Below are 22,232 nucleotides of genomic sequence, written 5' to 3'. Positions count from 1 at the left end.
TCTAGATCAGCTAGGGGTGGGGGGAAGAGGAGCAAAATAGCAAGGAGGAAATCGAAACGGCAAACACAGAAGAAGAAACTTCCCAAGAACAAAGTACAAAGGAAGATATAGAAGAGGAGAAGAAAAGAGAAGAAGAAGAAGAAAAAGGAAAAAAAACTAGACCGGTAAGAGCAGTAACTCTAAAAACAAACAAGAACTAGGAATTAGATACAAACATTAGGAATGAATGATACAAAAATTCTATCTCTAAATGTCAATGGCTTAAATGATTATAAGAAGAGGAAGTTAATACTGTCAAAACTGGTTAAACAAAATCTGGATATAATATGCATACAGGAGGTCCACATAAAAAAAGAAGAGGCCAATTTTCTAGAATATACTAAATTCGGCAAAGTATTCGTGTCCTTAGCAGAGAAAAGAAAAAGGGGGGTTGCTATGTATGTCAGAAGAGGAATAGAGGCAGAACTAAAATATAAAGATGCCAAAGGGAGAATCCTAATGATAGAGGTAACGAGTGGTAACTCTAAAATGATGTTGGTGGGGGTACATGCCCCGAATAAAAAACAGGGACAATTTTATCGGAAATTACATGAACAATTAGGAAAATGGGCGCATAATGAAATATGTATGTTAGGCGACTTTAATGGTATTGTAGACCCAGACAGAGACTATAAAAGTGGAAAAATTAAAAAAAATAAAAGGATACCTTTGCCAAAAAGTTTTTTTGATTTGGTGGATGAATTAAACCTAATTGACATGTGGCGAACATTGCATCCTTCCGACAGACAATACACCTTCTACTCGAATCCGCAGAATTCCTGGTCTAAAATAGACATGGTTTGGGCCACCAGGAAACTAGGATTGGAAATTAAGAAGGTCGATATGAGCACAAACGCCTGGGCAGATCACAAGCTCCTCGAAATAAATTGGCATTATAGGAATAAGAGGAAACAATAGAGATGGAGATTACAAACGAACTTACTGAATGAAAAAGAGTTTATATTTAAACTGAATGAAGAAGTAAAGCGCTTTTTTACAGAAAATGGTAATCAAGGTACGGCCAGAGAAATTATTTGGGATACTATGAAGGCTTATGTGAGAGGAGTAGCTATATCGTATATGGCGTTTAAAAATAAAGAAAAAAGGAACGCTAGGGAGGCCCACACCAAAAGGTTAGAAGAAGCGGAAAATAATTTACTGCAAAACCCGGGAGACGAGGTGGCTAAACAAAAGTGGATGATGGCGAGGCATAGGCTGGATATTTTGGATCAGGACGAGTTAGCGCAAAAAATAAAAAGAACAAAGCATTACTACTTCGAGAACGCGAATAAGTCCGGAAGATGGCTTGCATACAAATTAAAAAAAGAAAATGAAAAAAGTCAAATTCTTGCATTAGAAGATTCTAAGGGTAACCTCCTGACAAAGGAAGAGGATAAATTAGAAAGAACAAGAGAATTCTACGAAGCTCTATACAAAGAGGAAGAGATTGAGCCAGATAAGGTGGAACAATATCTGATGGAAGCTAGCCTACCTCACATAAGAGAAGAAGAGAGGGAAATGTTGAATAACAAAATTACAATAGAGGAACTTAAAATTGCTCTTACTAAAATTAAAAACAATAAAACCCCAGGTCCAGATGGACTCCCAGGGGAAATCTATATAAAATTTGACGAAGCATTGCAATTAGAATTATTAGAAATCTTTAATGAGGTCTTGGTTGGTACAAGAATCCCGGATACTTGGAGGGAAGTGTATCTCACACTCATATTGAAAGAAGGTGCCGATCCGAAACAAATTGCAAATTATAGACCCATCTCCTTACTAAATTCAGATTATAAATTGTTTATGAGTAAAATAGCAGAGAGGGTAAAATTTTTTTAAAACCTTTGGATCCATAAGGACCAGAACTGATTCCTTCCAGGAAGACAAATGAGGGACAATCTGAGAACGGTATTAAATGTTATAGAATATTATGAGCAACATCCCGAAAAGCAGTTGGCGCTAGTGTTTGTGGATGCCCAAAAGGCGTTCGACAACCTGAATTGGAGCTTTATGGTCAATCAAATTAATTTAATGGGATTTGGGGCAAATTTTAGGAAAATGATTGAGAATATTTACCATAAACAGAGAGCGAGTATTCTAATAAATGGGGACAAGACTCGAACATTTCAGATCCAAAAGGGAGTAAGGCAGGGATGCCCCCTATCCCCCCTACTTTTCATCTTGGTGTTAGAAGTGCTACTTAGGAAGATTAGATCTAATAAAGAAATCAAAGGACTAAAGATTAGGAAAGAAATTTTCAAAACGCAAGCCTTCGCAGATGACGTGGCACTAATAACAGAAGACCCATTAGAAACTGGCCCAAAATTACTACAGGAAATACAGAAGTATGGAGAAGTTGCTGGCTTTAAACTTAACAAAACAAAAACCAAAATAATAGTGAAAAATGTAACAGAAGCATATAAGAAAGAGTTGGAAAAATCCTTAGGTTTCCAGGTAGTGAAGAAAACAAAATACCTAGGAATATGGATAACTTTGAGGTATTCATAATTAAAAGAAGATAATTATACCCCACTATTACAAAAAATACATCAGGATATAGATAGATGGAAAAAGCTAAATTTGTCTTTCATGTAAAATAGCAGCAATTAAGATGAATATCCTCCCCAAAATTATATTTCTATACCAAAGCATACCGGTGAGTTTAGATAAAAAATTCTTTTTAGATTTGAATAAAAGTGTTAGGAATTTTCTATGGGAGGGAAAGAAGGCAAGGATCTCATATAAGATATTACAAGGGAAAAGAAATATGGGTGGCTTTGGACTCCCTGATTGGGAAGCTTATCAAAAGGCAGCTAAATTAGTTTTAAGGAGTGGGTCACATTGCAAAATAGGAGGATTCTGACCTTAGAAGACCACGATTTACAAGAAGGATGGCACGCCCATTTGTGGGACCCAAGAAATAAGAAAAAATCCTATTTTCACAAACACAAAGTAAGGGAGTCCCTTATACAAACGTGGGAGGAAATTAGGCAGCGGTTCTACGCCAAAGTACCAAATTGGCTTTCTATTATGGAGGCCCTGACCTCTCCAAATAGAAGAGACATTTTAAAATTTGGCACATATAAGGATATATTAGATGAAAACGGGAATCTTAAATCCCTGGACACGCTGAGAGACCAAGGCTTTAACCTAGACTGGTGGAATTATTTACAGATAAATTCAAGGTACCAGATGGATAGGGATCAATATGGCATAGAAGCAAAGTATAGAAATTTAGACAAAATTATGCTGGGGGTGGAAAAAAAAATGTTAGCAAAAATATACAATCTTCTATTAGACGAGAACAGGGCAGAGGATATAGCCAGAAACCAGTTAAGTACCTGGGAAAAAAACATCGAATATAGTTTAAATTTTAATAATTGGGAAGAGGCCTGGAACAGAAATTATAAAATGACTAAAGCAGCAACATACAGGGAAAATCATTATAAGAAGCTCCACAGGTGGCACCTAGCGCCAGCCAGATTAGCGAAAATGTTCTCTAATGCTTCAGCAACTTGCTGGAAGTGCGGTAAGGATCTCGGCACCTTCTATCATATGTGGTGGACTGCTCAAAGACAAAAAGGTTTTGGTCTAGAATTCGAAATTGGTTATGGGAAATAATTGAAGAGGAAATAGATTTATCCCCTGAAATATTTCTTTTGGGAATAATCAGGGATGGGTTTACCAAAGATAAAATTCAACTTATAATTCATATAACAACAGCGGCCAGATTAGTGTATGCGAAATTTTGGAAAGATAAAACCATACCATCAGAGGAAATATTAATAAATAAAATTTTAGAATGCGCAGAAATGTCAAAACTAACAAATGAGCTAAATAACAATGAGAAATCAAAACACCATGTAGTATGGGGAAAGTGGTATGAATGGTTAAATAATAGGATAAAATCATGATGTCAAGGTATGCTTATTTCTTGCAATTTAAGTGTGAAGTATACCTGATGTATATTTTGTAAATATGTTCAAACACTGCACTTCTGATTTTAGTAGAGATTTGATGTTTTTAACAATAAAACTAATAAAGTATATTTAAAAAAAAAAAGAAAGAAAAAAAAAGAAAAAAGCTTATGATAAGAAAACAAGACATATGATCCTACATATAACAACCGCGGCAAGATTGGCCTTTGTGCAATGTTGGAAGAATGCAAAGACGCTCTCCGAGGACTTAATAATCAAAAAAATCTTTGATTGCGCTGAAATGGACAAACTAACATTGGAATTGAAAGGAATGACAGACTTGGAGTATTAAGTATCATGGGAGAAATGGTACAAATGGATTGAAAACAGAAAAATAAAATAGATTCAGATATAATAGAATTTGATGAAATAAAGTGCATAGAGTATAAGAACTTAGTAGCAATATGTCATGTAAAAGGTCACAGTTCTGCACAAAAAAATTATTCTTTGTATTTTTGTACCTATATTTTTGTTTTTTCTTTGTTTAAAAAATTAATAAATTTATGTTTTTTTTAAAAAAACAAATAGGAATATTAATACTAGGACTATGTAATCTTAATTAATGCAATACATATTATTGATATTAGTATTGTTATTTGTATCAAAATGAATGATATCCAGATGCCACACTGTTCATGTATTGATGTTGATGTATATATATATATAAATAAAATAAAATAAAAAAGAAATCCAGAGATTATCCCATCTTGGAATTTAAAAGAAATTATTAAGTAAAAATGAATATCTGTAATTAACTAAGGTATAACTTTAACTTTGATCTAGGTACTATTGTTTAAGAATAAATTTAACAGCAAATATTTTTTCCATTCATTTAAAATCCAGAAATTAAAATCAGTTTACCAGTTAACACTTTGGACAAAAGAAGCAGTTTTGCTTTTTTCATAAATTCTGACAGGTGTGTGCTACACTATTTCTTGGGGAAAATATTCATCCCTGGATCTACACAAGAAAGTACCTCCCCCCAAACAGACACACATGTTAAGATAGCTAACCTTCCAGCAATGAGACCATCTTCCAATGGGCCTCTCCTGCAATCTAAGAATCCAGGCAGGTTCAAGGTTGAAAAGGTGGTTGCTCAAGTAGGCTTTAAGCCATTTAAGGTTTTAAAGGTCAACATCAATCTCTTAAACTACAGTAGTGGTCGATTTACAACCATTTTTTCACATTTACAACTATTGCAGCAACCTCATGGTCACATGATCAAATTTGAATGCTTGACAACTGGCATGTATTTATTGCAGTTGCAGTGACCAAGGTCATGTGATCAACTTTTGTGATCTTCTGACAAGCAAAGTTAATGGGGATGTTAGATTCACTTAACAATCGTGTTACTAATTTAACAACTGCAGTGGTTCACTTAACTGTGGCAAGAAAGTCGTAAAACGAGGCAAAACATTACTTAACTGTTTTGCTTAGCAACAGAAATTTTGGGCTCAATTGCAGTGACAAGTCAAGGACTATTTTTATGTCAACTAGACACCCAAAAATCTTTACACGTATTTATGAATTCTGTGTCATGCTGCTTAGCACAGGGGTCCCCAATCTCTGGGATGTGAGATTTTTGCAACTGGGCTGCAGGAATGGCGGGTGAGCGCATGCACGGCCAAACATGAGCAGTGGGCAAGCACGTGCATGCATGCTCCATTTGTGTGAGCGGAAGGTGCACATGCATGCCACTTGCGCAAATGGAGCTCCTGTACGCAGGCTTGCCAGCTTCTTGAGTGGAACCCTCCCCACTCCCCTGCCTCTCCCTGCCGGTCTGCAAGGCCAGAAAGGTTGGGGAACTGGCTTAGTAAATGCAATTTGTTTATTTGTATGCTGTCCATACAGACTTGCAGGAATTTACACAAGGATAGTAATAAAACCATCCACAATAAGAAACATAACAAAAACATTGATAGTATACAATCTAATGGGGTACTTTGCAAACATTTTGTTGCTAAGCTCCTAACAGGCAATAGTTGTGAAAGTTGGCCAGAACAGAAGGTCTAAGGATAGAACAGTAGGCCTGAAGCAAAGGACTGACATCTCCCAGATCCAGGTAGTCACTTTTCCACTATCTTCAAAGGTCTGACACAGATTCAGCCCAGAAATATGAGCACAAGTTAAATAACACCTAATCCACATTAATCATGATTAATGAGACCCAGAAAACTTTGCAACATCACCTGACCCAGAAATAAAATATAAGGTGGGATTTTTTTAATTAGGTTCCATGGAACCCAAATATTTTAATGGGAGCTGCAGGACTAAAATAATGGGGGAAAATACTCTCAGCAAAAAACTAAGCCTCCCCTCACCAAGGTTTTTCTTTCCCTTAGCCACTAAGTTAAACTGTAGTAGAAGGATGGGACTTGCATTTAGAAGTTACATCACTCTTGATCAGATTCCAAGAATTTTTAAAATAACAAATAGGTTCTGTGGCTTGAAAATGCTTGAAAACCCGTCTTAGCTAATGGCTTTTAGCTTTAAAAAAGGACCCTACAATGCGTTGCCATTTTCAGGGCCAAAGCAAAGAGATTTTGTGCAAGATGTTTTACTCTCTTAATAATCAAGAAAAACCGTACCTTAGTTTAATGTTCTGACTACAATTCATAAAAAATTAAAAAATGTAAGCCTTGTATGGATTTCAAAACTTCAGATGATAGCTATAATTTATCCTTACCACTGGTAATGTTTAAGTTATCCATCAGATCAGTTTGAAGCTGTAATTCAACTTCCCCAAGTTTCTTCAATACAGAATCAATAGAGCTATTATCCCAAACTTTTCGCTGGGGTTCAGCAATATCTAATTTAATAACTTCTCCAAATGTTTGTGCTGTAGGAAAAATTAATGTTAGCCAAAATGTATCTTTAAAAAACAATATATAGGAAAATATTTTGTTTGTACATTCAATGAAAGCTGAGAGAGCCATCTCTGAATAACTCCACATTGTTTTTAAATGTTAAATGATCCTTAAAATGAATAAAGTGAAAATGTGGTGGCCTGTAAATATACTTCTAATATAACAATTTTATCAAACCAATTTCATATGGTATAAATTAATATGAGATATCTATGGAAACAAATTTTGTTTAAAAAATATTGATTAGCATTAGCTGGCAAATATTCTATAGAACTTAAGAATAACTATTATTCCATCTTTTAAGGTAAATGAGAAAGAAAAAGTTTTAATAACATAACAGATGTTATTTTTCACACATACTAATAAAGTGAACAGATGTTATATGGGAGGAAAAAAACAACCTCCAACAATAAAAATGAAAAGTATTAATATTTATATGTTCAGCATTAGTCTATGTGTAATAGTGAGACTGAACAAAATTTAAACAGTAAACAAAATACTGACGATGTATTATAAAGATGCTTTCTAGCTTGATGCAACAAGGCATTCAACCTTATTTTCAGGCAGAAAGCATGTGATCCAGATTCTTTGCCTTAAGACATGACATTGAACTCCTCTCTTAGCTCCATTATAGTTAAGCACAGAGAAAGATTGAACAGCTGGTTCTACAGATAGATTAATAGGAAAAACTGCCAAGTCTCAAGTGAAGAAACAGGTGATTTAATTAGTTAGTTATATTTAAAGTTTATTACAATCATAGATCACTATCGGATGGTTTGATTCATGAGTATGCACAGGTTTTTTTGAATGCTCTAACAACACACAGTATTGACCTGTTCTTACTTTTTTGTTTTGAAAACTAGGTTACAGTATGTTCTTAATAATTCCATACAGCAAACTAGAAAATGAGTGAAAGTCAGAACAGAGTTCTGCAAAAAATAGGAATCTAGGATAAAGAAACAAATAATTATGAGATTAGGTTAATAGAACCGTCAATAGTCTAACTTAAAAAATATAAATAATACTTACTTAATTGTACAAAGTTTTTAAAAAATGAACAGGAGGAAAAGAACCCTAGACTAAGGCAAAAAATCTGGATCATGTCTTTGCCTTTCTTGGGTGGTAGTAGTTCATTGTTGAATACTGCCTCACAACTGATCTATTATGCATTGCAATTTGCATAATACAAGTAGTGAAGTAGACACAATCTCTGTTAAGTATCATTAGGTTACGTGGTAAGATAAATATCTACATGTTACTGCAAAAGCAATTTGAAAACCAAGGCAATTTACCTTCTGTTTGAGAGAAGGATTCTTCCATTGTTAATTGTGCTAATGGAACTACAAGCTGTGCTCCTGTTTCCCATTTCTTGCGATCAGCTGAAACTGGACATATTACTACTTGTTGGTGATGATTCTCGCCAGCCACAGGGATTTCAGAGGTGTCTTCGGGCTCCCTGTTCTCTTTCACATCTTCATGTGCTTTAAGATTTTGATTCAGCCTTCGAAGTATTTCTCGCTTGTTCTAAAAAGCAGAAAAATGTTTACAAAAAAATAAACTTTGCCCCAAAAGAAGACAAGGTATTGTTAATCTCTCCATAAATCATTTATAAAACAAGTTTCTTCCTGAAAATTGGTGTTTGATGGGGGATTGGAATGGAGTGATATCCCCAGAATTGACAGATTCTCTGAGACAAATATTAAAATAGCTCAAGCCAAATTACCAATTTCTTTGATTTGATAGACAATGCAGGGCTAATTGATATATGAAGACAGAAAAATGATAATTCAAATTAGAGAGTATACCTACTTTTCTGAAAGACATGGATTCTTTTCAAAAATAGACATGATTTGGATTTCAAAGAACTTGGTTGCTCAGGATTCTAAAGCAGTGATACTATGAAAGACTTTTTCATATCATAATCCTGTAAGATTGGTATATAAAATAACATCTAATTCCTTAGATGAAGACTAAATAAAATGTTGCTACAGAAAAAGCAATAGAGGATGTTTGTAAAAAGAAAAAACAATTTAGAATTTTAAGAATGTTAGATTTAAGAATGGTTTGGGATGTAAAATACCCCCATCATGGACAACTGCTTATATATCTTTGATACCAAAAGAACAAGTTGGTCCTAAAAAACCAGAGAATTATAGACCAATATCTCTTTTGAATACAGACTATAAAATCTATGTGAAAGTATTAGCCAACAGGTTGATGCCAGTAATCCAAAAGGTGATTCATGAGGATCAAGCGGGATTTATTGAGGGCAGATATATGAAGGATAATGTAAAGCAAGTAATAGATTTATTGGAATATCTTGATAAGAATAAACAGATTCCTGCAGTGCTGGTTTTTTTGGATGCAGAGAAGGCCTTTGATAGAGTGGATTGGAATTTTCTACTAAAGACTTTAAAAAAGATGGACTTTGGGGACCAATTTATACAGGCGATTTCAGCAATTTATCAAGAGCAAAAGGCACAGATTATTATTAATGGAAGTCTGACGACAGAGTTTAAAATTGAAAAAGGAACAAGACAGGGATGTCCGTTGTCCCCACTTTTATTTATTTTAACATTGGAAGTCTTGCTAAATACAATACGGGACTCTAAAATTTTGAAAGGCATAATGATAAGGCAAGAGGATTATAGAATAAAGGCATTTGCAGATGATCTGGTTGTTACCCTATCACAACCAATGGAATCAACAATCCTGATGAAGGACATTATACAAGACTATGGTAGAGTTTCAGGTTTTAGACTGAATTCAAAAAAGACTAAAATGATAGTTAAAAATATGACACAAGATCGTAAACATGAGCTTGAAAGGAGGGCAGGTTTTGAAATTGTACCTAAGGTAAAATACCTTGGAGTTCAGGTTGCAGAATCAAACATGAAATTGTTTCAAAATAATTATGAGGTGTTGTGGCGAGAGGTTCAGAAAGACATGGAGACTTGGAAAAAGCTGCAACTGTCTTTACTTGGAAGAATAGCAGCAGTTAAGATGAACATTTTGCCAAGATTTCTGTTTTTGTTTCAAATGATTCCGGTGCTCAAAAGTGATAAACAACTGAAAGTTTGGCAGTCTGGTGTGAATAAGTTTGTCTGGAACGAGAAGAAGCCGAGAGTGAAATTGAAAATTATGCAAGATGTTCCAGAAAGAGGAGGCCTTAAACTCCCAAACCTACAGTTATATTATGATGCAGCAGCTTTAACTTTAACAAGTGATTGGTTTGGAAGTAAAAAGACTGGAATATTGAATGCAGAAAGTTTTGATCTTGAATTTGGATGGCATGCTTATTTATTTTACGACGATAAAGTAGATAAAGTATTTAAAAGTCATATACTTAGAGACTCTTTGATGAGAGTTTGGAAGAAGCACCGACTCAAATGGGATTACAAAATACCGCTATGGCTGGATCTTGGTCATACTTTGTGGAATACAAATATAATGTCACTCGGGGGGTTTTTATATAAAGAGGTTCTTTTCACAGATGCGGGCAGATGGCAGCTGAAGACATTACAGACACTGTTGGATGAAGGGTTTAATTTAACTTGGTTACAATATAATCAACTACAACTGAGATGGAAAGAGGACCAAAAAACTGGTATTATGTTGCATGAGGAAGAATTGGTTAGACATATAAGAGAGAAAGGTCCAATGCATATTAAAAGGCTTTATAATGTTTTGTTAGAAAGAGATTCAGAAACGGAATTAGTTAAAGATTGTATGATTAAGTGGGCACAGAATTTTGAAGAACCAGTGATGCTGGAAACTTGGGAAAAAATTTGGGTTCAGAATGTTAAATTTACACAGTCGCAAAACCTGAGAGAAAATTTTTATAAAATGTTTTATAGATGGCATTTAGATCCTAAAAAGTTGTCATGTATGTACCCTAATGTTCAGCCAAAATGTTGGAGATGCGAATGTTTGGATGCTACGTATTATCATGTTTGGTGGACCTGTAGGAAAGTTAAGGCTTTTTGGATAAAAATTTGGTGGGTCATGCAGAATGTTTTGAGGAAAAAAATTCAATTTTCTCCACAGTTGTTTTTATTGGGTATAGTTAAGGGTTTTACACGGGGTGAAACAAAACTGATATTGTATATGATAACAGCAGCAAGATTGTTGATAGGTAAATACTGGAAGAATGAAGCTTTGCCCACTATCGAGGAATGGACTTTGAAGATGGCTAGTTTTGCAGAGATGGCGAAGATTTCAGCATATTTAAAAGACTGTTCACAAGAGACTTATGAATGGGAATGGAAAAGGTGGATAGAATATGTTCAGAATAAATACCAAACTAGAAAGTATCAAATAGCTTTTATTTGAAAATAATGTATTAGAAATATTTTAATGTAAAGAGACAAAGAGGAAAAATTATACAGGGGGAGGGATGGGTTCAAGCTTATATATTAGTGTCATTAGTTATGAGTACATAATAGGGAAGTCTGGGGGGGGGAGGGTTAGGGAGGATGGGAAGTTTGGGGAGGGGGGGGTGAAAAAAGGGGTGAAAATGTAATTGTAAAACTTTTGCAATAAAAAAAAAAAAGAATGGTTTGGGATATAAGCAAACCTTTTATTAGAGTTTTTATATAACATAATAGTGATTTTTTTTAAAAAAATGTTGAAGTGTAAGAACAAAACAAAGCACAAAAATAAAACAGACTGTGTACTGTTGACCTCATCCCATTCCTAAGACATCTGTAAGGGGTATGCATAAGCGCACCAATGTGCCTACCGTCCCTGACCTACTGTCCCCATTTATTCGTATCCATTTCCTGTATTCATAATCATGTCTATACTTATATTTGTTATCTTATACATGCTTGACAAATAAATAATAAATAAAATAAATAATAATTAAACTTACATGTATAGAAAGATCAGGTTTAATATCCTCTTCCTGGGCAAGTACTGCATTTTCATCCTACAAATCCAGATTGAAAATATATGTCAAATACATTAAGTGATAGCCATGAGACTGGAAAAGATAATGTTTGTCATTTCATTCTATCAATATGTTGACATAAAGTTACTTATTCCTTATAATCCAAATTTCAGATATGATAATTTGAATTTATATAACAGACGACTAATTTTGTGCTGCTTATTTGACAGAGTTATGAATTCTAAAAAGCATGTAAACTGTGACAGAACATCAGTCTTCATGGACATGCAAATATAGATGTGTTTATTTCATGCGTGATATCAGTGTTACTTATTTGTAGAATGAATAATATGTATAAGTTCAATTGTTTTGATCCATTTTTATCATAATTTACCAACAATATTCTGCAGTTTAAAATATTGGGAAAAGGTGAATTTGAAGTGACAGTAAGAAATTGTGACATAGTGGAATAATTTTTTATCCTAAACTCTAATCTTACTATTTGCAAATGATGATATTACTTACTGCACCCACTTCCTTCAAAGCTGAGGTCATTGTGATGATTTGTGGTGAATTGAGCTTTAATCTAGTAGGAGAACTTTCCTCCCCCTTAGTATGTGTAGGACTTAATTCTGAAGCTCCCAGTGGAGTTTTTATCCCTTTGGACACCAGCTGTAATTATAATTCATACACACACACACGACAGTAAGGAAGAATCAAATATTAACACAAAAATGTAAAGATAGAAACATTTTCATTTCTTCTTCAATGAACAGCTTCATATTTTTTTCCCAAATATTACTGATTTTCATTTTTATAATTAAACTACTAAAATACTCAGTTTTTAAATTCTACCTCATTTCTATCATTAGGTAAGTGTGATAATTAAAATCACTCTCCTATTGAAAACTGAGTTATGAAGGTAAAACATTTTGTTGTAGTTAGACCACATAGAAATTAGGAGTTTATTGTTGCCTAGAAACAACTTTTTTCATGCCTCTTTATTAGTAGAAAAAAAAACCTCTTCAGTTTCCTCTACATTTTCTGAACATTCAAGTACTTGGGAAGAAGACAGGTGATGATTACAGAAATTAAATCAAACATTTATGGGTCCTGGGAATTCTTTACCCTGTCATCTAAACACAATCAATTTAATGATCTGAATAGCACCTGAAGTGTCTCAGAGAGGGCAAATCACAGAAATTATGAAATAAGTCAAGAGAGGAATAAAGGCAATAAAATTAGTAGTGCTTAGGAGGAATGTTTAATGTTGCTCAAGGACAGGACACTGCCTAAGACAATTTTCTGTCCAAGAAGATCCAGTGATCAGATTCTCAAAATACAAAAGAAAAAAAAATCAAAATCTCTAAGTTTTAAGAGCATCGTACTATTTACACATACTTAGTGCACTACAAGGCAACACTTAGTTTAAAGCTTCAAAGAAAAATTGCAAGCACATAGAAAACATCCAATAGGTTAACATTTCTTACATGCTCTTCCCAAGCTTTCCTTTCTCTTTCATATGCGTCTTTTCTCTTTCGTTCTAACTGCTCTTTCAGGACTGCAGCCCGGGCATTTGCTTGAGCCTTGAATGTGATCAAAAAAGTATTTTTTTAAACTAAGAAACCCTATTCTAATTCTATGGAAATTAATTACCAACTTCATTTCCATGAATATGATTTTCTATATTTGACATTTATAATACTGTTTTTTAAAATATATTTGTACTGAATTTTAACAGATTAGATTCCCAAATCATATAATTATATCTCACTTTCATGCATTTTAAGAGTTGTTGCTCTCAAGGTGTCTGTCTTGTTTTAACTATTCACCCATTGAGTTTGGGCCTCATGAAATAAATCTATTTCTGCTGTATATTTGCTTTACTATTATTGCAGACAGCATCTCTGATATAGGCACCACACTTTTAACAATGAAGTATTATATGTACAGGCTAGAGAATGTGCAAATGTGTAAATACAGTTGTTGACAAACAAGGAACTAGAGAAGCTGTTGGCTTTGTGCCTTGCTGGTTAATACTATAGATGCATCTTCCTTTATTAGAAATTAATGCTGAATGAAAAAACTGAACACTTACATCTGGCACATTTCAAATCTAAATGAATACAGTCTATTTTCTTTCTTCATAATAAACCCTTTTTGTGCCAGTCACTTTACAAAGTTTCATTATTACAATGGATGATAGAGAGATTGTAAGAGTAGACAATAAAGTTAGATTGGTTAGAAGATTAATTTCCCAGCTCTATTACTTGACAGCATTTCTAACATTTCCATAGTCTTATGAGTAAAGGCTCTCCACTGAGAAAACCAAAGAACTTTCTTAAGATGTTTTTAAAGCAATCCTTAAGGACCAAAGAAACCAAAACTACAGGGAAGGAAATTAATTTTAATGAAAAATTGATGAATAAGAGCCAAACTGATATTCAAATGTAACATGGCATTTTAATATATTTTTGGGCTCCAAGAATGGCACAAAGAAACTTAGTTCTAACAAGTTCAAGAACTTGGCAAGAGAGCAGATTTGCGTACAGGTAGTTCTTGACTTATGACCACAATTGGGACCAGTATTTCCATTGCTAAGTTAGGCAATCATTAAGTGAGTCATGCCTGATTTTACAACCTTTTTGCCACAGTAATTAAGCAAATCCAATTTCTTCTATGGACTTCTTTGTTCAAAGCTGACTCCGAAGGTTCTAAATGGTGATCATGTGACCCCAGGATGCTGTAACCATGTAAATACATACCAGTTCCCAAGAGCCCAAATATTATCACGACTGCAACTTTGGCAATCTTAAGTGTGAAGACCGACTGAAACTCACTTTTTTTCAGGGCCATTAGAAATTTGAACAGTTGCTAAATGAATGATTGTTAAGTTGAGGACTACTGACAACATAAAGAAGCTGAGGTATAGGCTAAGTTAAGAAAATGTTACAGACTGCAGGAATATAATGAGATCCCTTTGAATAAAAAAGGGAATGTGAAGCTACACTGAGCAACACTACCCCAGTAGGAAAGATATGCACTCCATGATAAAGAATCCTGTTTACCCTAAAATAAGATATCCCCTGATAATAAGCCCAATCAGGCTTTTGAGCACATGCACTAAAATAAGCCCCCCGAAAATAAGCCCCCCCTGAAAATATTTAAATGCATGCGCAGCCAGTCCCCACCATTTCCTCTGGTTTCCTACATGCGACCTAAAATAATAAGACCTCCCCAAAAATAAGGCCAAGTGCTTATTTAAAAAAATATAAAACAGGGTCTTATTTTCGGAGAAACACGGTATATGGGTATACTGTGTATGTATGTACAATGACAATAAACTTTTTATATATATAAAGAGGCATGGAACAATAGACTAAGGTATTGTTACATTCTCAATTGGAGTCTCTTTAATTTCCCCATGTATAGATTTTGACAGGGCTGAGCAATATTTTTCTCTGATATAATAGTTTTTACCTAGCAACCATTTAATGTTATCATGTATCTCCCTAAAACTACTTAAGATCCAGTTCTGGAGTTCTGATGGCCACGCACACTCCCAAGATCATGCAACTGAATTTTGGGTGCTTGGTAACAAGTTCACATTTATGCTGGTTGGCAGCATCCCATTTTATTTATTTGTCGCCCATCTCATATCCAATGACTCTGGATGACTTACAGCATAAAACATTAAAGAAGAAAAGACTTTAAAATAGACAGGGCATACAGCAGATAAAATAATTCACAATTACAAACCATTAAAACCAGATGGGAAAGGCAGGGACTGGACACACAGGGGGTGGAGAGGTGGGATTAGGTTTTAATTAATCAATCACCTCCAGTATGAAGCTCCCCTATCGGATACCCAAGCCATCAGACAGAGCCAAGTATTGAGGCTCTTTCAAAATGATAGGAGGATGGGAGCCAACCACACCTCAGTGGGCAGAGTGTTCCAGAGGGCAAGAGCCACAGCAGAGAAGGAGCCTGACAGCTGAAATTCCTTGGCTGATAGGATCTGCACCATGCCCCCTATGCCAGTGTCAATGGGCCAGTCCCATTGGCATGAGACAGTTCTTCAAGCAGCCTGGACCCATGCCATGCAGGGCTTTAAAGATGATTACCAATACCTTGAGTTGTACCCGGAAGCAGACCAGCAACCAGGGCAGCTTGTAAAGCAATAGTGTTACATGGGCCACTATCGGGGCCCTAAAAACTGCCCACGCCACTACACTCTGCATCAGCTATATCTTCTGAATGCTCTTCAAGGATAGCCCCATATAGACCTCATTGCAACAGTCCAAACATGAGATGATAGAGGTTGAGCAACTGAGCGCAGGGACTCCTGACTCAAAAAAGGCTGCAACTGGCACACAAAATGAAGATATGCAAAGGCTCTCCTAGCTGTGATTACCACTGCTCTTTGAACAGGAGTCATGAGTTCAGGAAAAGTTGTGGACAGGTTCTGTCTAGGGTAGTGCAACTCATCTAGAACTAAAGATGTTAAAAGTCATGGATCTTGGAGCTCCATGGACCGAAGCCACTCAGTCTTACAAGGGTTCAGCCAAAGCCTGTTGTCTACCATCCAGGCCCCCACAGCCTCCAGGCAATGCAAGAGAGCAGTCATAGCATCATCTGGGTCACCAGAGGTGGAGATATCTTGTTAGTGCTAGTGCTAATGCTATATACTGGTATGCTGCCTTAGCTATGTGTCCCTCTTTCCACTTTTTACACTTGTCCTTTTTATCTTTCAGGTTATCAGACAGTTCTTTGTACAACCATGCTGGTTTCTTCTTGGATTTCTTATTTTTCTTTTTCAATGCTATTGTGCTAGACTGGGCTTTAATAATCATATTTTTCAAAGTTTCCCAAGGTTCTTGAGTTATTTTCCCCTTTTCATCCATGGTATCCTTCCCAAGCTCTTCGTTTGTTGAAATCAGCTCTTTTCAAGTCTAAGACACTGGTTTGATTATCTTCTATTACTTGTGTTTGCATTATGTTAAATTCTAATATGACATGGTCACTCTCCCACCAAATTCCTGCAATTTCAAACCCTCTAGCATTTCTTTGTTAGTAATAATAAAGTCCAGCATAGCTGTCGCTTTAGTTTCATCCTCTGCCATTTAGATGACAATGTTGTCAATTACGCTGGTCAACATCCTGTTCGATCTCCCACTTGACACAGATTTTGTCTCCCAGTTAATGTTAGGGTGGTTAAAGTCCCCCATTATTACTGTTGTGTGTTTCCTATATACAGTTGTTAACTGATTAGCAAAAAGTTCATCTATTTCTTCTGCTTGGTAGGGTGGACTGTGGTATATACAGTAATGGCATTCTTTTTTAAAAAAATTATATTAACCCATAGGCATTCTAGGTGGCTTTCATCCTTGGTTTTATAGAAAACTTTGCATTTCTATAGGAATGTAGTGATCTCCTATGTGTAATGCAATTCCACCTCCTCTTTTGTTAAGTCTGTTTATAGACCTAACAGTTTATGTCCTTCTATCAGCGGTGAGTTTCATCCCACCAAGTTTCAGTAATGGCAACTATATCATACTTGCCCTCATGTACTAGTCCTTCAGGTTCACCCTGTTTGTTCCCCAAACCTTGAACATTAGTTATAGTCATCTGAGTCCTTTATGGCTGATAGATCTCTTAGTTTGTATCTGAGTTTTCCTTCCATCACGCTCTACCTCATTTGATTGTTTTGGGATTTATGCTTGAGATTGGGTCCTAAAGATTTGTCACCATCCCCCCATAGTTATAGTTTAAAGCCCTTCAGTAAAGCTGAGCCAGTTGTTTTCCAAGTACATTCTTCCTGGTTCTTGCGAGGTGCAGTCCATCCCTTGCCGGAAGCTCTTCTTGTAGATAATGCAAACCATGGTCTAGGAATCCAAAGTACTCTTGAAATTTGTCATGATCACACGGTGGCTTATAGTACTTAATGACCATCATCACTTATGATGATAATTCTGGGCTAAATTATAGTCATAAGTTGAGAACTACCTGTAGTTCTAATAATCTAAGGCAGTGATGGCTAACCTTTTTGCCATCGCGTGCTAGGAGGTAAGGGGGCGGGGGGTGGGTGGGTGGGTTGTCACGTGTGCGTGTGCTCACACCCATAATTCTATGCGTCCTGCCCACACGCATGCGCACACGACCCCCCCCGCTCCCCCCACTTCTGGCATGTGATGGCCCGGTAGGCCCGTTTTTCTTTCTCACCTGGCTCCAGGGCCTCTCTAGGAGTCTGGGAAGAGCAAAAACGGCCTGCCCCACCGCCCCGGAGGTCCTCCGGAGGCTGAAAACAGCCCATTTGACAACTTCCGGTAGAACCGGAAGGCCCGTTTTTTGCTGTCCCCAGCCTCCAGGGTCTCTCTATGAGTCTGGGGAAGGGCAAAAACGGCCTCCCCCCCCAGAGGTCCTCCGGAGGCCAAAAATGTCCTGTTTGACAATTTCCAGGCCCCACCGGAAGTTGTCAAACGGGCTGTTTTCGGCCTCCGGAGGACCTCCTGGGGGGGAGAGGCCGTTTTCGCCCTCCCCAGATTCCTAGAGAGGCCCTGGAGCCAGATGAGAAAGAAAAACGGGCCTTCCCCACCCCCCAGGCCCTCTGGAGGCAGGAAACAGCCTGCTTCCCTACTTCTGATGGGCCCAGAAGACATGAAAATCAGTTGGCCGGGGAGCCATGCGCGCCAGAGCTGAGCTCACGTGCCCACTGATATGGCTACACGCGCCATCTGTGGCACGCATGCCATAGGTTCACCATCACGGATCTAAGGGCTCTGGCCCTTTTCTTTTTTGGAAATTATTAATATGCATTGGTCATTCCTACATGTAAAATCCATATGATAACTGCATCCTACCATTTCAACTTAGTTATTTTTCTCTTTTATTTTTCACTATTACCTTTAGTGCTTCAATTTTTTTACGCCTTAATTCTGTTTCTTCATTTATTTCATGGACAGGAGAACCACTGTTTTCATTCTAAAAAATTGTTTTAAAAAAAAATCAGTTTTTTTAATGCCGATTGTAACTAGAGATAAGCAACAATATAACTGAACTACATTTCAAACTCAAAGTAAGGTTTGTTCTATTTTAATAAAGAAAGAAATGACTTTATTTAAAGAGAACACAACTCTTTTGGTTATATTACAACATATCTTATATGACATGGAACCACTGTGAATAGATAGATATGTCTAAAAACAAAAATATCCCCAAACTAGATTATATAGACAAGTTAAATGGCAGGTTAAATATTAACATCCTAATCACAGATTTCCAAACCACAGCATAATAATTGCAATAGTAACCACTCTGTAAGATAATTCACGGATACAGTATTTGGACTATATTTCTACTTCTCAATGAAGAAATAGAACATAGCTAATGTAGCAGGCCAGCAATATAAAAGTATTGTTATTGCACTGATTGATACTCATCTTACTATCAGCTTCTACTGATTACCAAATTAGTAATTTAGCTCATATGCATGTTGAGGATGATATTTTTTCACTTAGCTGCTGGAATCACCCAACTGCTGGATTCACTCAACCCTAAAATAATGTATTTTTGATTAAAGTTAATTGTCCAGATATGAAATCTTGCCTATGTACAATATATGCACAGTGAACCAATATAAAACTATTCTTGAATCAGAAAGCAACTAAAAATGTTTTTATAATATCACTAAAAGCTCTTGACAGTGTGGAGAGAGTTTATATGTAGTCATAGATCAAGGGTGTCAAACTGGCGGCCCGTGGGCTAGATGCGTCATGTGCTGGCCATGCCCACCCCCATTTTAGCAAAGGGGGAAAAAGTTGTGATACTTCATGTGACCACGTGACAATGTAGGTTTGACACCCCTGCCATAGATCCTCCTACATAGCCGGAGATATTTTTCTCTGTATTCCCCAAGCTTATGAAAATTGCTTTATTTGCCGACATGGAAGGTTAAAATGCACACTGCCTGAAAATTGCAGTTATTTTAAGATACAACCATGAAATTCTAGTTCACATGTGTTTTTGTTACTCTATGAGACAAAGCTGATCTCATCAGAATTAAGCAGGGTTAGGCTTGACTAGTACTTGAATGCAGATCACTAGGTAATTCCCAGGCTATAGATTAGACTGGGAGAAGACAATACTACATGAAGATATTAGTGAAATCAAAAGGAGTTATGCTCAGCTTGAAGCAGATTTCATTTTTTTTTTGTTTCAACTCCAAGTAAGATAGTTTGCTATGTAGATTACTACATTCAATAATGAGCATGTTCCATAAAACAGTTGATTGATATCACTAATAATCTAAATCAGAAGTGGGCCACTGTTTTTCAAGTGTTGCATTCTCTCAGAGATAACCCAGGGCTACACAGTGAATGGGGACATCTCTTTTCCCTTCCTGATACCCTCTTTTTTCTGAATCAACAGACTTCACAGAATAAGCAGAAGCACAACACACAGAGGTCCAGGGGTTTGAATTAATTTCTTATGCAGAGGCTTTTAAATTAACCCAAAACAGCATAAAAGATCATGAGTCACTGCAAATGCTTCCACTTACTCTAAATAAAAAGAAAATAACTTGCCTTTTCTCCACGAAGTTTTGCTTTTATTTGTTGACGTTCATTAAAGTTTTGAAGTCTAATTTGCCTCAGTCTTGCCAAGTATTCCTGAAAGAAAATAAAGAGAGACCTTTCTGCTTGAGGAAAGTTTCAGCAATGCTGATTCTTTCAAATTCCACAAACTAGTAATGTGTCAAGTCCCTTTTGGAAGAGAAGTAAATTCAGCAGACACATCACTGATGTATCATGAAATGTGGTTAATAACTATCAAAGGAGATTAAATCTGATTGTGTTTTAAGAGAAAACGAATTACTTTTTTCTGGTGATAGAATTTAGGTAACAAATACAATAATTTGCCAAAGGGCCATCTCTAAGAGTTGTCTGTTTATACTAAATAAAGCTCTAAAGAAGTCTTTTTTTATTATACGTCCATGCAGAAAAAATGTGGCAGAGAATGGGATTCTATGTATGCAATGAAGACAGAAAACATGCAGGAAGCGTACCTCTTCCTCCTTGTTTCTGGCTTTCCTTCCTCTTGAAGAAATGGACCTGCCTCCATAGATAGCTGTCAGATTTTGCAGTGTGTCCTGTTCACCATTTAATGTATTAAATTCAATAATAGCTAGGGCCATCATATTATCTAGTCTTATATCAATCAACATTTGATCATTATCAATGAATAAAAAGGTTAAAGAAAAAAAATGTGTTCTTAATCACCAAATTTCTTCCATTTTTTTCTTGCTGTATATCTTCCAGTTATTTCTTTTAAAATTGTAAAATCAATGGATATATTTGCTGAATGCTAATATTTGCTTATCTCAAAAAAAATCTCACCATAACTTCTTGAAAATATTTCAATGACAATTTCAAAATATTTTCAGAATTCTTATTCATAACATACATATCATAGTAATAGCATATTATAGATAATACAGAGGTAAAATTTGGAAATATTTTGAATAAAATGTACATATAATTTACATTTTTTTTCTGAATTGCTCATTTAATCAGATTATTGCTTTCTATATTATATTCATTATTCTGATCCATGTGGTGAACCCCATTTCCTATTTTGTAAAAAGCAATAAAATTTTAATCTTTTGACAGCTTGATCAGGACTCAAATCTTAACAAATATTTCTTCACTCATAGATGAAATAGTATAAAAGGAATCTTTACTTCCTATCAGTAGTCAAGGTAATTAGATCATTATTTTTAAATATAAATATTATGAAGATAAAGTTAATAAAATTGAGCTTTTCATACCCCATTTTAGCCCTAATACTGCATGTTTCAAAAGTATTTTTAAGAGAGTTTTATGCAGTGCAGAGCAAAAATATTGTTTACATATGTTGGTACTAAGTTAAAGGTAAAGGTTCCCCTCGTATATATGTGCTAGTCGTTCCCGACTCTAGGGGGCGGTGTTCATCTCCGTTTCAAAGCCGAAGAGCCAGCGCTGTCCAAAGACGTCTCCGTGGTCATTTAGCCGGCATGACTCAATGCCAAAGGCACACAGAACGCTGTTACCTTCCCACCAAAGTTGGTCCCTATTTTTCTACTTGCATTTTTTACGTGCTTTCAAACTGCTAGGTTGGCAGAAGCTGGGACAAGTAATGGGAGCTAACCCTGTTACTGGGCACTAGGGATTTGAACCGCTGAACTGCTGACCTTTCGATCGACAAGCTCAGTGCTTAGCCACTGAGCCACCGCGTACTAAGTTACAGTGCAACAATTACACTGTCAGACTATTCCTGTTCTCTTATATTAAGGAAAAAAAACATAATTTACTGCAAGGGATATGAATGAGAAAAAAAGGTACAATCTTACCCAATGCAAAATTGTAGCCTTATTACACGGAGGACTATGTTCACATAAATGCTAGCAAAAGGCGCCTATGC

At 35.9% G+C, this 22,232-nt stretch overlaps 1 protein-coding gene across 14 annotated transcripts in view; it reads right to left on the bottom strand.

Annotated features, from left to right (window-relative positions):
* Nucleotides 1-22,232, bottom strand: part of NEK1 (NIMA related kinase 1) — a 90,118-nt gene that overhangs the window by 20,971 nt on the left and 46,915 nt on the right. For 7 of the 14 annotated variants that reach the window (XR_015729221.1, XM_034442667.3, XM_087875138.1 and 4 more), the window contains 8 exons: nt 20,839-20,922; nt 20,360-20,443; nt 18,681-18,758; nt 13,268-13,363; nt 12,303-12,449; nt 11,760-11,816; nt 8,179-8,410; nt 6,706-6,858 (listed from right to left, as the gene is read on the bottom strand). Coding sequence is in view for 13 of the 14 variants with exons in the window: in XM_034442667.3 (XP_034298558.1) it covers nt 6,706-6,858; nt 8,179-8,410; nt 11,760-11,816; nt 12,303-12,449; nt 13,268-13,363; nt 18,681-18,758; nt 20,360-20,443; nt 20,839-20,922 (931 nt within the window). In the remaining variant the exon portion in view is untranslated. The remainder of the gene's footprint in view (nt 1-6,705; nt 6,859-8,178; nt 8,411-11,759; nt 11,817-12,302; nt 12,450-13,267; nt 13,364-18,680; nt 18,759-20,359; nt 20,444-20,838; nt 20,923-22,232) is intronic. The other 7 variants (XM_087875136.1, XM_087875142.1, XM_087875139.1 and 4 more) reach the window with 3 other exon arrangements.

This window comes from Pantherophis guttatus, chromosome 8 (genome assembly GCF_059756535.1).
Source record: "Pantherophis guttatus breed Tessera chromosome 8, ASM5975653v1, whole genome shotgun sequence".
NCBI classification, from domain to species: domain Eukaryota; kingdom Metazoa; phylum Chordata; class Lepidosauria; order Squamata; family Colubridae; genus Pantherophis; species Pantherophis guttatus.
Note: the sequence above shows the minus strand (reverse complement) of the source record. Positions and strands in the feature narration are given on the sequence as shown.